General features: G+C 41.1%; 1 protein-coding gene across 1 annotated transcript in view; it reads left to right on the top strand.

The window, feature by feature from the left end:
• The window catches only part of WDR75 (WD repeat domain 75), a 28,484-nt gene extending 11,578 nt beyond the window's left edge, over positions 1–16,906 (top strand). Inside the window, exons 10-21 of the mRNA XM_090045263.1 lie at positions 74–133; positions 226–341; positions 1,112–1,287; positions 1,905–2,068; positions 5,057–5,237; positions 6,816–6,910; positions 7,724–7,819; positions 8,617–8,786; positions 9,399–9,458; positions 11,852–11,998; positions 12,079–12,170; positions 16,598–16,906. Of these exons, the coding sequence (XP_089901389.1) occupies positions 74–133; positions 226–341; positions 1,112–1,287; positions 1,905–2,068; positions 5,057–5,237; positions 6,816–6,910; positions 7,724–7,819; positions 8,617–8,786; positions 9,399–9,458; positions 11,852–11,998; positions 12,079–12,170; positions 16,598–16,802 (1,562 nt within the window). The 3' untranslated portion in view covers positions 16,803–16,906. The remainder of the gene's footprint in view (positions 1–73; positions 134–225; positions 342–1,111; positions 1,288–1,904; positions 2,069–5,056; positions 5,238–6,815; positions 6,911–7,723; positions 7,820–8,616; positions 8,787–9,398; positions 9,459–11,851; positions 11,999–12,078; positions 12,171–16,597) is intronic.
• The last annotated feature ends 559 nt before the right edge of the window (positions 16,907–17,465 follow it).

The following is a 17,465-nucleotide window of genomic DNA, read 5'->3' as shown; positions in this document are numbered from 1 at the left end:
CAGCCTAGTTAGCTGTATTTAACATTACACAAGCCTTTACCTTGCCTTGGTAACTTTTTTTTTTTACGTTTAGAAATAACAATCATACAAAGCAACCTGAGAGTATCTGCAGTAATTCAAGGATTAGTCAAAGGTACATTCTATAAAACTAAACTTCTCTTCCTCTTCATTGATAAGAGATATTGCTCTCTAACTTAAATGGTTTGTTGCTGCTCTTCATTGCAGGTAGCAGTGTCAAGACAGGTTTGGTGGTTGATCCTAGAACTAAGGCTTTAGTTCTCAATGGAAAGCCTGGTCACCTGCAGTTCTTTTGTCTTCAAAGTGATAAACAGCTGTACAGTGTAAGTTGGATAGAACTGAGGCTACAAGTAATAGAATATACCTTCAGCTATATAAATTGTGTGACAAGCGACAATCGTAATATGATATAGAGAGGAGATAATAGTTCAGTGTTTATACAGTAATATTGAAATGAGTAGAGTTGAGTTCTTTTCCCACCTTTTCCACAAACTTAGTAAAATACTGCCTTGATAGCTTTTTTTGCTTTTTTTTCTCTCTTCTTCAGAGCCATAATGTGGAGAGGGATCATCTTCTCAGTTTCATTTCATTAATTGGATTATGTTGACATCCTGTAACCAGGAGTGTTTCAAAATTGCAAATTAGCTCAGTTGTTAACTTCTACGTATACTTTATTAGATTTCTCAGAAATAAAGCATGGAACACTAAAAACATTTGTATGTTGGTGATCAGTAATTTGAAAACAAATGTAGTATGAGTAAGGTTGTCAAGAACTTACAGAAAATGTCCCTAGCAGTAGATCACTGTTGCTTTTATAAACCCTGTACAGCAGTGAAAGTATATTAGGAGTGGGGGGGGGGGGTTCCTTTTATCCTGTACTGCAGACTCTCCATGGGTTTCATTCATTCATTCATGTTTTTTGTATTGTGGCCCAGCCTGTAAATGCATCATTATGACACTGAGCATTTTAGCTAGTAGTCAGTGGTATTTTCAGAACATCTTCCCCCAGTGCTGTTCTTTTGCTTCTCTGCATGAATTCTCTGATATCTCACTTAAACTTTGAAATTAGTTTTGGCCTTTTGTAAATTTGCAGCTGGATATTGTACAGCAGGAATATATCAATCAAGCAGGTCTGAGCCAAACTGACCTGGTGAAAGCTGCATTTAGTGCTCAAGGCAACTGGTTAGCAACAGTGGAACAGCGACAAGAAAAGGAAAGTGACCTTGAACTACAGATGAAGCTGTGGGTCTATGATGAACAGATGCAGAGGTACTCATATGTGTCTTCACATGTTGGTGCCACCCTACAGAATCTAATTGACTGTATCATTCATGTGTATATGCAGAAATAATGATAAATATATAAAAATTTAAAGTAGTACCACTATGACATTACTTGCCTGATTTGCTACGGTCTAGATTTGTTAGTCTTTCTGGACACTTACAAAGCTTGTTTGTTTGGTTTTTTCCCCTTAGGTATTTCGGTTAGATGCACCGTAGGTGTGGTGTCAGTATAGATTTATTTGGTGTGGTTGTTACAAGGTCGGGGGGAGGCTGGTAAAGCAATATTAACTGCATCTGTGAAATCTCCATGTTGTTAATTTTACTGAATATTTTAAATATTAGAAAAAATTTGTAGACCTCTATGGGTTTTGATATAGAAATCTCAAAACAACGTTGTGTTCTCCACAATATTCTGTAATATTTTTTGGCATATAAGAGAGACAGGATATGTCAAAAGTAGGGCCTATGTTCACTTTATCAACTTGCAACAAACTTTTCTTTAATTCCCTTGCCTACTTTGTGTTCATCCTTCTGGAGGTTATTAAATGTGTTCGTAAATTCAAAAAAGAAACAAAACTGCAAATTCTGGTTTTCTTCCTGTAGCTTTAAGCTCAGCACCCGGGTAAATATGCCACATGAGGACCATGTAACAGCTCTGTGTTTCCGTGACACAGATGGAGTGGAAGATGGCATTCCTACCTTGGTAACTGCTGCTAAGGATGGTCGCTTCAAAGTCTGGGTGACTGTGGATGAGTCTGACACAGACAGTGAGTGTGGCCAAATATAATGTACTCTTATATGCCATCTATTTTATATGTCTATATTATTGTGTAGGTTTTATCTTTGCTCTTCTCCATCCCTACAGGAGTGCACGGAGTCTAAAAGGATCAGTACTGCACTTCTGCTGGTGCAGGTTGACTGCCTTTGTATCAGTTGCTGTGGGCACACTGGGAGTATGGAAGGGCTATTAGAAATAACAGTTCCTTGTACAACATAGACTTAGGCAGCATAGATCAGTTGTATCCCCTGCCTGAACATGTGCAGCCTAATATCTGCTTCACTGTTGTGGAGATTCTGGAGTTCCTGTGGACAAAGTTCTCTTACTCAAAGTTTTGCTCCTGAGATCAGGACTTAGCCATTTCACACAGCCCTAACTTCTGTGTTTCATTTCAGTTTTTTGGATTCAGCCGTTTCAGAGGACAGTGATTCATTTTGGTGTTTTGGATCACTATTCTGTTTCAATTTGGCTGAATCTGTTTCGGAGTTTCAACACTGTTTCGGCACCAATTCCAAGATTTTGGATCGGCTGGGGAGAGGCAGGGACAGCTGGTTCTCCTGTGGCTCCTCCAGCTGTGCCTACCTCTATCCCGGCAGGAGGAGCCATGGGAGAAGCCCCTGTGGCTGCCCTGCCCGACTCCCATCCCCCTCCCAACCCCAGCCTCCAGCACTTTCAACAAACTGCTTAAAGTTTGGAGATGTAAATTTGTAACTTCTGTCATGGGTAAATGGCATACATTCCCTTCCCCCCACTCCCTTGTTTCCCAGGGTGAGCTTATGTCTCTGACCCATTAAATTGGACTTGCCTTCACATTTGTACAGAGGCTACCAATCGGTGTCATGTACCTAAAAGTTCCAATTTCTTTCATAATCTTTTAAAATTCTTTTATGTTTAAATAACTTTTATACTTAAACCAAATTTCAGTTCCATGAGAAGACCTGCTCTTAGGAACTGTGAAGAGAATGGTGGCTCCTGCCAGGATTTTTCAACTCCTGCTCCACTGCACAGCTAATATTAACTAGGTGTGGAGTGGAGTGGATAAGACTGGTTCATTTTGCATCCCATACTGGGGATTCAATTTTGGATTTTGATTCACTCCATTTGGCCCTGTCACCTGAGTGGATGTCCAGATGCACAAATCGCTGTCCTGGGAGTGTTTTCAGAGGCTGTAGAATGTACTTCTAGCCTGTAATGCAAGTTTCCATGGAAAAAAAATAGTTCTTGTGGGCCTATCTCCTAGATAGATATTCAGATCCTCAAGTCTTTTCTATGGGAATGTTTCTCAGAGGCTGTAATATGTCTACCAGATGCACAAGGGAAATTTCAGTGGTGTTTCCTACTCTACATGCTACTATAACAAACCTGCACAGCCCCTGTAAGTTTAAAATAGAGCAAATAGAAGAGGAACTTGTTCAGTGGATCCAAATTCAAGAGAAGACTATATGCTCTGTAAAGCTGTTATGGCTGCTCCCTAACAGCATAACAGAATTTTCTGTGATTCTACATATCAAATAGTGATTTCTTTATTGTATAAATGTGCCAGTGACATGGTTTTTTCTCATTAAAAAAGCAAACACATTTCCATATCTTGCCTCCAGGTGGCACTGTATTGTTCTAAGGAGGAATTTAAAACCCAAAGAGAAGTAAAACTAACTACTTTTTTTATAATTCTCAGGACTCCTAGAGATAAAGATAATACTAGTTAAATGATTTTTCCTTTATAGTCAGTTCCTTGCTTGTTCCATTCCCTTTCCCTATTTCCAGATTGTTTCTCAGAATATTGATTGTGAGAATAGTTACTATGGGACTGACCCAAATCCTTAAACAAGTTCGGTTTTTTTTGTTTGTTTTTTTTATTTAAACCTTCAAATCAGCTTGGGAGGAAGAATACTCCTGTTCTATGGTAGTAAGTAATTAATGGCCAGGGTGTCGTAGCACCCTGGTATGCCTTGAATTCATTTTAAGTATGCCAAGAGGTGCCCTAAATATTAGCATTGTTAGATGTGGAAACTCTTATACAGGAGTTGCAAGATAATCCCAGAGCATTCAAATAAGAATCTGTGGTGTCAAACTTTCCTAACCTGTTGTGGTCTTTGGGTTCTTTGCCATAGAAGAATTACTCTATTTTTCAGTACCTGAAAATTCAGTGAAAGTGAATAGTTGGCATTTTCCAAGAATGTCTTGAGTCTTAACGAGGTTGAGAACAATGATATAGACCCTAAAGTTAAAGAGGAAGCTTGCTGAAAGGTTACTATAATACATGGCTCTTAGAATTTATTTGTGTATTATACGAGTTTCGTAAAAATCACATGTACTTAAATCACTTATTTAGCAATAACGTCCAACTTTTTTTGCCACCTTTTAAAAGTACAGTGCATCTTTAGACCAGAGATTCTCGATCAGGGTTCCAGGAAGTGTTAGCACTATTGTGTGCAAACATGATTCACAAGACAAACTCAGAGATTTCAAATAGAAATCCATAGTGTTGAAAACATTCTGACCTGTTGTGGTTTGAGTTCTTCACAAAGGTTAAGTTGCTATACTGGTTTGGGGGGGCAGTTTTCTACAGTCAAAAAAACCAGTGAAAGCTAAGAGGTAGCATTTTGCAAGAGGTCTAAAGAAGTTGAGAAATGCTGTTTTAGACAGCTGTTGGTGATGCTGACATTCTTTCAGTATAGCAGAAGGAATCAAAATGCATCTGTCTAGTTCACTTCTTTAAAAGGACACTTACTTGCAAATCAAATGCACATTTTAACATGTGAATTCCATAATGTCATCTTAACTGGTTCAGGTGCAGAATCCAGGAAAAATATATAGTACTGAAGCAGGGAAAAATATAAAACCCTAGAAAAAACTTCTCAAAAATAGCTGTTTTGCTTCTGGGACCTAAATATTTTAAGAGTTCATGTTACTTTGTTTTTTAAAAAAAGCTTTTATTACTGGAATTCAACTAATTCATTTTTGTTCAATCTAACAGAACAAAGTGTTAGCTGGATCTGTGATTTTGTGGGCAGCTATCACAACTACCAAGCTGACAACTGCTGTTTCTCAGAAGATGGTTCCTTGCTTGCTGTTAGCTTTGAAGAAATTGTCACTGTGTGGGACTCTGAAACCTGGGATCTTAAGTGTACATTTTGCCATCCACCTGGAAAAACATGGTATGCAATATGGTTTATCACCTGGCTTTTTACCTATTCTCAGTACCCTGAAACCATCCAAAAATGGTTTCCTGAAGAGCATTCAGGAAGAACATGGGACAGGAAGGGACCATCTGGGCTTATAGATTCCAGTTCATAGCAGTAATAGGCAGCCCCATGAGGGAGTTCATTCCCCTTCCACACATACCACAAGCAACAAAATATTCCTCCCTCATTCTATAACCCACTTAAGAAAATGTAGTGGCAGGGAATTTGTTGAATTAAATATGCCCAGAAGATTCATAGCAACAAATGACACCCTAGTTTACAAAAGAAAACAACAGTAATCATCCCTGCGATCTAACTTGAGAAGAATTCCTTTTTTAACCCCAGATCTTCTAGCCATTTAACCCTGAGCAAGGGAGGAAGATACTAGCCAGGCACCTGAGAGGTTTCTTAATGCTATTAGGAACACCAACATACCTCTCCCAGTCTTCTACCATTAGCTGTGGCCAATCCCTGCTGAATCTGAGGAGGGAAATGCAACCCACAAGCGAAGTTATGCATCAAAGGACAGAGGGAAATGAGGGAGATTCTCTTGATTCCTACAGGCAGCCAGCACAAACCCTGAACCCTTGTATTAATTAACTAAATACAATAAATACTAAATACAATGTGACTATTGTGAGGACATGGAGAGCTCAAAGGGGAAGAAGTGATCAGGGGAAGAAACTTATTGCTTTCCTTGCCCTCGCTCCCATTTGAAAGGCTTCATCCTTCTTAGGGGTCCCAACCTTTTAATTTCCAGTCTGAATTTCTAGGACTGCCTCAAAATCAGTACTCTTGAAATTGGTGTTACATAATTAATGCCAAGCACATCAGATTAGATGCAAGTATTGGCAGCAAGTAGCTGAGAACAGCCACAGTGGTGTGGCCTTTTGAAAGAGACACTAGTCAACTTTGAATGCGCATTCTCTAAGTAGTGGTTTAAATTTGTTTTTCAAACCTGCTGGGATAACAAGAACACTTCAAGACTGAAAGGTTAGAGAAGAAATTTGCTGTGTAATATACTTGTCAGCATGTAGTGTACACTGTTTCAATTCTCTCCCTCTCCCTCCCTTGCCCTTACTGTACAAATTCATGAGAAACATGATTGTAAATGAACCAGATCAGTTTTTTGGTTCCTAATTTTTTTAAGTGCTCCCTGTTCAGATCTAATAGCTTATAGCATTAGGATTTTTCAGTGAAACACCACCTTTCCATCAGCAATTTATTTAATAAACAGGAACATAGCTACCTATAATACCATCTCCTTCACTGAGGTGCAACCTTTAGAGCGGGTCTGAGTCTTTAATAATAATTGCTTCTCACTGTGGTTATATAAGTATGGTTCAGAAAAGTTTGTTTATATGTCTTAGCCACTGGAGATGGATATAGAGGATCAAGTTACCTGTTATACCAGGTAACTGATTAGGATTTGGCACTAACTTTAAAAGATTTAAAGCCTTAATGGAAGGTGCTCTTGTGAATGCTTTTCTATATACTGAAATTTTGCATATACAAGATTTAAAGCATTTTTTGTCTTGGCTTTTATTCCAGGAGCCTTTGCTTTGGAAGACTCAGTTGTTCCAAATACCTTCTTGGCACCACCGATCATGGATTTTTGTGTTGCTGGAACCTACTTAATTGTGCATGTAAGATCTGTTTTGTTAAAATGGTGTGTGTTACTGCCAGGGCAGTAGAGAGAATACTTAGCACTTGAATCTTCAGTAATACCCAGAATACATGGTTTTAATTCAGTACTCACTCGCATCTAGAAGTTTATGGAAGTGTGTAACAGATACTTCCCAAACTTCAGGTCATGGTGCAATAGTCAGTTCACTTTAATGCCATTGGCTGATGCTGGTATTCTTACAATGCAGTACAACAATCTTTGCTGGAATGGTTACACTTGCATTTTGACTCTTAGGGGTATCTTGTTTTGAGTTGATATGAGGTCCCTGCCATGGACAGACTAAATAAGGTACAGGAGAAGGACAGCATCTTCCTGTCAACAGCAAGAAAAACACGCTTTATACGCTGGATTGTTTTCATTCTCTTTTCAGAGCCTGCAAACCAAATCCCTGTGTTTCAGTAGCTTCCCCTAGGTGATGATGGAAGACTATTGCATTATATTGATTTAAGGTAGCAGCGTGACAAACAATATGTGTTTCTGTTTATCTAACAGAACTCTGATAGATTGTCACTAAAATCAGAGATTTTTTTTTTTTTTTTAAAGAAACTGTTCCCCGGCCCACTTTGTATGCGAACAGCAAACTAGCTTTTACACCTGGATTGTATAGCATGGCTGATACTATCTGCTTTAATCCACCTGTGAAATATCTAGGTAGTCTGGGCCTTTTAGGCAGAAGTGAAGTTCTGGGTATCTTTGTACACTTGGATTTTTTAGTGAAACACTTGGTTAGGCCTCAGTGACTTCTTTTCATCCTTGGCTATTTACTTTTCAGTGGAATGGAGCACCCAACTCGGTGTCATAGTTCTGCAACCTGACCCCCTTTCAGAAAACATTGCTGCAGTCTCGTGCATTTCAGAAGGTTCAGACTGTAAGTATAAAGGTTTTCTTGACTAGTTGGAGATGATGAAAGTTGTAACCAGAAAAGTATAATATCTAGGAAAATAGTCTTAGTAGAAGACCCTACAAAAATCATAAATTAAGCTGTAGTCCCTTGAGTCTTTGTGTAGAGCTGCAGCTGACACTAGCTGTCTATTCTCCTAAACATTGTTTGCAGCTGTTTTGATTTCAACACTGAGCAAACTGAGGTCAGTCATACATGCTTTTTTAGCCTGGAGCGTGGTACTATCTTGGTCTTTCCCACACTAGATGTGAAACTGCCTGAATATAGGGAGAACCACGCAGCAGCATTTAACAAGTGTATATGGAGAGAGAGAGAGAGAGAGAGAACATGTAAAATATTTTATATAATGTATAAAAATAAAACAGGTTCCATGTGTGAGTGTGCAGCATATAGGAATGGGGACTTGTGGTAGAGATGATGTATATTATTAGACCAACCAGATTTTATCAACTTTATCACAAGTCCTGATTCCTTTTGCCCTTTAGACCAATACAGCTAGAACCTGGATACCTGTGTAGAATATAGAAACGTTTCTAGTGTTGTCCTTTAGAGGAATTCAGGTTCAGTTTTTATTTATGTTTAAAAACACTGTAAATGAGGCTACATGCCACCTCATGCAGCATCTGTCAATTAGGTATAAGTTCAGAGTAATATGAAAAGGAGTCCCATGCAGCCCTTGTGAGGGTTCTTGGTCAGAGCCAACATTGCTGGGTTGGGAGGAAATGCTTTGTATCCTTAAAAATGAAACTCTCTTGTTTTGTCAGTGTTTGTGTTTAGACCAAATGAGCCAAGACCATTATGTATCCAAAAAAATGTCTGCAGAGGGAAAGTCCAATGTGCCGTCTTCATCCCAAGAAATGTTCCCGAAACAGTTGGCTCAGAAAAATACCAGTGGCTAAACAGATCTCAGCTTTATTTCTTGACTGAAACACAAGTAAGTGACTGCCGGGGAATGGAAACAAAAGAAAACTGTTGGTTTAAAAATTACTATATCTTGTTATTAGAAATGCAGGCCTCTGGTAGTTAGTGTAATGGGCTTCCTATTATAGTTTTGGCTGTTTTAAAGCAGCATAAGATAAAATTATATCTTTATTTTGGAAATAACTTAGCTTATTTTTTTAATTCATCACATACTGTTATTTGCATTTTTACTGCTTCTGGCAAATGAAAGAGACCATGTATAATCTGGGAAACTAAAAAGAAAATTGTCAGTACTGTCTAATTTATCAGACTGCCTTATGTATGTTTGTTTTTTATAGTTGTTAATGCAGTAATTCATGAATTATCGAACTGTACCATCTTTCCATTTCATTTCTCTTCCTCACCCCAAAATACCTACGTAAATTTTAGTTTAGCTGTTAGTGTATGCCCTCCCTTTTTAACAGAATCTAAAAGTGAAAAATAAATGTGGAATAGTGGATTCGTTTACTTTTACAACTAAAAAATAATTTTGGGGGCAGTGAGACTACTTTGTACTTAATACACTGACATTTGTAAAACAGTTCACTTCCTCTCTCTAATCTCACTACTATATTTTGCATTTTAGGAGCTAATGACATTTAGCACAAAGTCCCCAGAAATGAGACTTACTCCATCAAGCAAACAGGTACTTTTATAGCTGTTACAATAGTCCAAAATTCATTCAGTTAAGACACTTATTTGTCAGATCTGAATTCTGTTCCACCATAAAGCTGTTCACCTGACCCTGACATGGAACCACAGATGCTCCTCTAAAGGTGCAGTAACATGCAATTGGTTTAGCTTTCAGCAGCATTGCTCTTTTAAAGGCTGTTTTAAAGCAGCAGTAACAAATGGCTATGACCCCTTTCTTCCTGCAAAGAAATATGGTTTTTAAGGTGCATGTCTTCAGCATTTTTTCAGGTTTTGAGCCTTCTGGTTTCTTAATTGGCATTGTGTGGCAACTGTCTTCTAAATTATTTGGGGGCAGGGCAGTTGCCCATCTTTTTCTTGACTTTATTTTACTATGCATATTCTGGATTCTGTGATTTTATGAAAATGCTTGGTGGAAATAATGTGCAAAAACTTACAAAATGCTTTTATAATAATTTTATATTTTAAAACATCATTGGCCATGTTCATTGCCTTTTTCTAAGCTTTTATGGGAAGCAAAGATGAATGAGTGAAACTTAAAAAAAAATACGTTAGTAAAAGTGAATTTCAAAAATATTTGTACAAGTTTTCACAGTAACTTGAGTTTGCTTTACATGAGTAAAGCATTCAAGCTAGCAGAGCTTCTTTACAGATCTAGTTGAAACAAAACCATATCATCTGATTATTCACTGTGTACTCAGCTCTGCAGTTTAGTGGTGGCAGTACCAATTTAAAAAGTGGCTCTAGAAATGATGCTCTGAAGGATCTGTTTGTGTCCAACCACTAAGACTATTCTGCTGGCAAATACTGGGATGGGGGCTAATTCTAACTTGCGTGGAATCCAAATAATAAATGGAATTCTTTCTAGCTCGTGCATCAAGAGGTGTATTAAACAAAAATTGCAATTTACCTATTGATGCTTTAGCAGTAGCTGTCTTTCCCATTTAAAAATAAGGATACAACTAAAAGTGGAGAAAAGTTGGGGGGTTGTTTTGTTTTTTATTTTATTTATTTATGTTTTCGGGGTATCTAGTGAATCTGAGCCCATATCTTCATGGTCCCTCTCGGGCTCCTTTCTTGTCAGCTTGCCTTTTTTACAGGAGTGAGGTTAAATGAGTTCACTCCGATCTTAGTCCCTCCTGTCCTTCCTACCCCCTACCATGCCATCCTACAGAATGAGATCCAAAATGCCAAGGAATGAGCCAGTTAAAATGCCAGTACTGATTTTTTTTTTTTTTTTTTTTCCTCACCACCCCCTCCGCCCTGCCAGTCTTGTCCTGGGAGGTTTTGCTTTAATAGAAAGAATGAGGCAGATATAATACTTGTCTTCTGGTCCAAGACCTACTGTATGCCAGTCCATTCCTTGTGACAGAGTTGGGGAAGGAGGAATACAGGCAATCGTCAACTTAAAACGTTCAGGTTACAACTTTTCGCACTTACAGCATTTATAAATTGACACCCTGTTTCAACGTTGACGTCAGTTTTGACTTTACAACGCTTGATCCAACGCGATGCCATGCCAGCGAACAAGTTCGCTGCGTTGCTCATCTCCCTGGGGAGCATCTGTCCAAACTTCCTTGGACACTTTCTTTAAGAAATCAGACAAGACTCCAGAAAAACCTGCAGCCAGGACTCCTGAGAAGACTCCAGCCAAGAACCTTTCAAAAAGTCTAACCAAGAGCCTTTCAAAAAGTCCAGCAAAGTCACCTCAAATAAGTCTTTCCAAAGCAGTATGATTGCTATTTACAATATAAATACATTAATGTAGCTATATTACTCATCTATAATTGATTGAGTACAAAATTCTGGGGTATTTTTGGTGAAAATAAGGTATAAGGCCTTGGTTCAGAAACCAATCTCTCATTTATAACATTGTTTCTTATGAGAAAATTGGTTCCAAGTTACAACGTTTCAACTTAAGATGCCATTTTCAGGAACCAATTTTGTCTTAAGTCCGAGGACACCCTGTACTATGTTTGTAAGTTGCTGAAGTATTTGGATCTCATAGAATGTGCAGAGAAATCTCTTGCTTTTGAGTAAGAAGACATTACATTTTTTTCTAAACGCCCTCTTTTTATTTATAACTAAATTTTAAAGTTAATTTGATGTGTGAAATATTACATTTTTAGGTAGACTACTCAGAATATTCAGTTGATTTAGCTTGTCTCAGCCTGGCTAGTTGGCTTAGTAAAGTCTAAATGCTTTTTTGCTGAGTACTAGCATTTAGTAGTAGCTGTTGGCCTCTGTGACAGGAAATGTAGACTCCCTACGCTGGAATTCCTTTCCTTCTACTGCTTATAAACCTCTGGTTGATCACCTCTGCCTCTCTTAAACTACATGTGTGGTGATTTTGTTTTTTGGGTTTCTATTTTTTTTACTTGACTTCAGCTGGCATCAGAAGAGAGTCTCCCCATGACCCCCTTTTACGTGCTGTTGGGAAAGCACAGAGAGCAACAACAGTTAAAGATGGATGCAGACCTTGGGAAAGCAGTTGTTCATAGTCACTCGACCCAGAGTTCACCTGCAGTCAAAGAGGTAATAAATAGTAAATATAGTTGGGTAGAAGCATAAGAAACGACAGCCTTAGAGTAAAGTCTGTTTCATTTTTTTTTCAGCTCCTGCACACTCCTGCACATGTCTTGCCTTCTGCTACTTTCCTGTGTTCTATTTTTATTAATTCGTTGCTGATATCCAAAGAGAATAAAAGGTAAGAGAAATCAGGACTAGTTGTTTTTCAAATATGGCATATTTCAGCTGGCGAAATAAATTCTTAAGTAGGTCCTTGACTGAAGCATTGTAAACAATTTCCTTGATCTTTTTATTTCCTTTATTGTATGAACAAGAGGGATTGTACTGCGAAGTTGCAAAACTGATGCCTTTTATTTTTTCTAGCTCCCGTTTTTTTATTATTTGTAAGTCCTTCCCCTAAAGCATTTGAGATCTTAGTAAATCAATACATAGCCTGATTCTAATGGTAGTGCGTGTGGGATAAAGTTTTCCTGCCTCCATGTGGAACTTGCAAAATTTGTTTCTAGTACTCAGATGTTTTCAGTTCCTGTCGGTCTGTTTTTAAATCTTCATACCATGGAACAGATGGCTTTTAAGCTCTTGCATAAGCATTTTAGATATTCCTCTTTACTTACATTAGTAATTGTATTTTGAATCCCAATTCCTTTCTGCATTCTTCTCATTTTAGAAGTCTCTAGGTGCTACAAATTGTGTCCCTAGTAGAGCTCTTGAAAGCAGAGGTGTGAGGAAATGTTCCAAGTTTTGATCATAGTTTGTAGCTTTTCAGTAGGACTGAATTTAGATTTCATAGACATCAGGGCTGGAAGGGACCATCGAGAGATCATCGAGTCCAGCCCCCTGCCCAAAGGGCAGGAAGTCAGCTGGGGTCATAGGATCCCAGCAAGATAAGCATCCAATTTACTCTTGAAGGTGTTCAGTGTAGGTGCCTGAACCACCTCCGATGGCAGACTGTTCCAGACCTTGGGGGCTCGGACAGTAAAGAAATTCTTCCTTATGTCCAGCCTGAAACGGTCTTGCAGGAGTTTGTGACCGTTCGACCTAGTCATCCCTTGGGGCGCTCTGGTGAGCAAACGTTCCCCCAGATCCTGGTGGTCACCCCTGATAAACTTATAGGTGGCCATCAGATCACCCCTGAGCCTGCGCTTTTCCAGGCTAAAGAGTCCCATGTCTCTCCAGCCTATCATTGTAAGATCTGTTTTCCTGACGTCAGATCATGCGCATGGCTCTCCTCTGGACTCTCTCAAGCTTCTCCACATCCTTTTTGAACTGTGGAGCCCAAAACTGGACGCAGTACTCCAGCTGCGGCCTCACCAAGGCCGAGTACAAGGGGAGAATGACGTCCCGGGATTTGCTCGAGAAGCATCTATGGATGCAAGCCAGCGTTTTGGTCGCTTTCTTAGCTGCAGCATCGCATTGCAGGCTCATGTTCATCTTGTGGTCAATGATGACCCACAAGTCTCTTTCTTCTGTAGTGCTATCCAACGTAGCACTGCCGAGCCTATAAGGATGCTGCAGGTTTTTCCTCCCAAGGTGGAGAACCTTGCATTTTTCAGCGTTAAACACCATCAGGTTCTCGTCTGCCCATTTGCTGAGCTTGTCCAGGTCAGCCTGGATCACCTGCCTATCTTCTGGCGTGGATGCTTTGCCCCAAAGTTTGGTGTCATCGGCGAACTTGGCCAGTCCACTCCTGACTCCAATGTCCACATCATTAATGAAGATGTTGAACAGGATGGGTCCAAGGACAGAGCCTTGAGGGACCCCACTGGTCACAGGGCACCATGACGAGTCAATTACAACCCTCTGGGTCCGACCACGGATCCAGTTTCCCAGCCAGCGGAGCGTGGTGGAGCCAAGGCCACAACTGGCTAGTTTGGCCAAGAGGTGATCATGGGATACCAGATCAAAAGCTTTTTTGAAGTCAAGATATATGACATCAATCTCTTCTCCCTCGTCCAAGTGATAGGTCACCCGGTCATAGAAGGAAATGAGATTGGTCAAATAAGACCTACCCGCAACAAACCCATGCTGGCTGTCCCTTAGAATGTTAGCCTGGGCCAGTCCATCAAGGATGGCCTCCTTAATAAACTTTTCTAAGATCTTCCCCAGGATAGAAGTCAGGCTAATGGGCCTGTAGTTAGCCGGATCCACTCTCCTCCCTTTCTTGAAGATCGGCACCACATTGGCCTTCTTCCAGTCTTCGGGCACTACACCAGAGCGCCAGGAGTTTTCAAAGATCTGTGCCAGGGGCTGGGCTATGACACTCGCCAGCTCCTTGAGTACCCTGGGGTGCAGATTGTCAGGGCCGGCTGACTTGAAGGTATCCAGCTTCTCGAGATGCTCCTTCACGAGGTCAGCATTTATGGAGGGTAGGGGATCCCCATCACCCGGATCTCCCTGTCCCGTAGCAGGCATGGGCGTCCCATGGGACTGGTGAAAGACTGACGCAAAGTACCCATTTAATAGGTTGGCTTTTTCCTGGGCGTCAGTTGTCAGTTGCACCATCTGGTTTAGCAGGGGTCCAACGTTGCCTTTGCTTTTCCTCCGGCTCCCTACATATCTGAAAAAGGACTTTTTGTTGTCCTTGATGCTTGAAGCTAGTTGGAGTTCAGTTGCAGCCTTGGCTTTCCTGGTTTGCTCCCTGCAGGACCGGACCAGTGCAGAATAATTCTCCTTGGAGGTGAATCCTGTCCTCCATCCTTTGTAGGCTTTCCTTTTTAGCCGCAGGAGGTCCGCTAGGTCCCTGGAGAGCCAGGAGGGCTGCTGTGCCTTCTTGCTGCCTTTCCTCCGTGTTGGAATAGATTTAGCTTGTGCATTGAGGATCGCTTCCTTGAGAAGCAACCACTCTTCTCGAACTCCCCTCTCCCTGGGGTCATGGTCCCTAAGGGCCTGACCGACAAGCCTCTTGAGCTTGTCAAAGTCGGCTTTTCTGAAGTCAAGGACTTCTGTGTTGCTGACTGCCTTGCCAGCTTTACGGCGGATGGTGAAGGTGATCAGCTCATGGTCGCTGTCACCCAGCTTCCCGTTGATCACTAGGTAGCCAGTTAGGTCGTCCCCCGTAGCCAGTACCAGCTCAAGCAGCGCTCTGCCTCTTGTTGGCCCATAGACTTCTTGAGTCAGGTAGAGGTCATCCACGCACGAGAGAAAGCTTTGCGACTGCTCGGATTTTGCTGAGTGATTTTCCCACGAGATGTCTGGGTAATTGAAGTCACCCATGACAACCAAGGTCCTGGAGCAAGCGGCCTCAGTCAGTTCCTGGGCGAACTCCTGGTCAAGCTCGGGACTTTGAGTGGGAGGTCTGTAGTAGACTCCCACCGTTGTGTCCCCTGTGCCATATTCTCCACGAATTTTTACCCAGAGGGTCTCTAGCTGTCCATGCTGGTCACCAACATCAGCTTGCAGGGACATGTAGCTTTCCTTCACATAGAGAGCTACACCCACTCCCCTTTTGTCAACACGATCCCTCCTGTACAGGGTATAGCCCTCTATACCCATGGTCCAGTCATGGGTGGAGTCCCACCGGGTCTCCATTATCCCAATGACGTCATAATTCTTTGCACTGAGCAGGAGGACGAGCTCGTCCTGCTTGTTGCCCAGGCTCCTGGCATTAGTGTACAGGCAGGCAAGTGTGCCCTTGGGGGCTCTTGCCTTGCCCACAGATTGTGCCAGGGCTGGGGCAGGGGTGGGCTCCCTTAAGTGCCTTGGTCTGCTGGCTTTGCAACGGTTGCTCAGCGGGCCAGCGGTGGCAGTAGTCCTCCCATCCCCCAGTGGGCTTAGTTTTGTTTATAGCAGGGGTGTCAACGCCATCTGGTTCTGTGGGCTGGTTGAGTGGTGCAGAACTGGTCTGTGGGCTGGATATCTGTTGCAGGGCTGGCCCCATGGTCTGAACTGGGGCCACTGCCCATTTTCTCCCTCCCTACCCCCACCGCCCATGCCAGATCCAGTACATGTAGCACCCTTTCTGGCCTGTTTGTGATCTGGTGGAAAGAGGCCTGGAATCCTACACACTTGATTTATGCCCCAGGAACAAGCCATGGTGCTGGGCTTTTTCTCACAGTTGTTGGGGCTGCAGTGTTGTGGCACTCACCGAGGTGCTTGGTAGCCAGCCGGGCAAGAGCTGTGACACTGCAGCCTAGGCAGCAGCATTATGGCTTCTTCCTGTGGTGGCAACCAACTGCCTGAGTGAGAACTACAGTTCTGGAGGCTCAGCAGCACTGCATAAAGAAATTGTAGGTAGATGGGATGATCAAAGGTATGTAATGCATGCAGTTTTAACTTGCAGTTAAAATAAGGGATTAATGCTATTGGGAGTCTTTCCACTGTCTTTCAAAAATATCAGGCCTCATTACTTTGTGGCGGTTGGGTGTATATGGAGAGGCTAGCACAAAGTGAAAATGTGATAATGCTGAGAGCATTTAAACTGCCAGATTTTTAGGATGTGTATTTTGTGTATAATGTACTAGTACAAGTTTATGCATACAAAATTAGAGAGCAGAACATTTATGTTAAAATGTAACTCTAATTTGTTGCCATTAATTAAGGTACATTTTTATTTTGACATGTTTTACAATAAACTAATGGTTTATTTGGGGTTTTTTCCATTTGCAGTAATGGAGAAGTAGCTAACGAAGTAGAAATGGAAAGTGAAAAAGCCGAGGATGAATCAGATGAAGACATAGATCATATTGCAATGGAGGAAGATCCAAAGCTAACAGAGTTTTGGGGTGAAATGACACCAAAATTGTCTAAGTCTCAGGAAAAAGAACTGCGTAAAATCAGAAAAACAGACTTCAGTTGGATTTCTGCTCTGTAAGAGTATCATGACAGTTTTGCACTTTCTATTTTTATTTTTTTTATTTTTCATCAGAATTCCTTCTTAAACGGTCATATGCACAATTAAATGCTCTTCTACCAAAATGTGGTGTTTTTGTTTTGGGGGGTTTTTTTCAATCTTTCATTAATAATTTTGAAGGATGGAGTTGCATGTACATTTAGCAAGGATCAAGGTGACCCCAAGTCGGGTGAAGTTGCAGACGCTCTTGCAACTAGAGTTTGGAGTGACACCAGATAAATTGAAGATATTGGTCCAAAGTCAACCAGATGAAATTTGACAAGGACAAGTGCCAAGTCCCTAAAAGGGTACTTGGAATATAATAGCTGCATACACAACTACAGACTAGGGCAGGGGTTCCCAACCTTTTCCAGCCCAAGGCACACTTACATTGATAAAAAATTTCCGTGGCACACCTGTTAAAGCATTCCCCATCCTCATTCCTATTGTAGCTCATTGCCATGGCAAAACTCCCGTTCTTTCTGACAGCACACTTGTGCCATGGCACACTGGTTCAGAAACACTGGACTAGGGAATGGTTGGGTAGGTTGCAGAACTGTGGAGAAGGTTCTGGGGGTTATAGTTGCCCAGAAGCTTAATATTAGCCAACTGTGTGCTCTTGTTGCAAAAAGTAACAGTAATAAC

This window comes from Crocodylus siamensis, chromosome 4 (genome assembly GCF_052110815.1).
Source record: "Crocodylus siamensis isolate JL-2025a chromosome 4, ASM5211081v1, whole genome shotgun sequence".
Classification (NCBI taxonomy): domain Eukaryota; kingdom Metazoa; phylum Chordata; order Crocodylia; family Crocodylidae; genus Crocodylus; species Crocodylus siamensis.
Note: the sequence above shows the minus strand (reverse complement) of the source record. Positions and strands in the feature narration are given on the sequence as shown.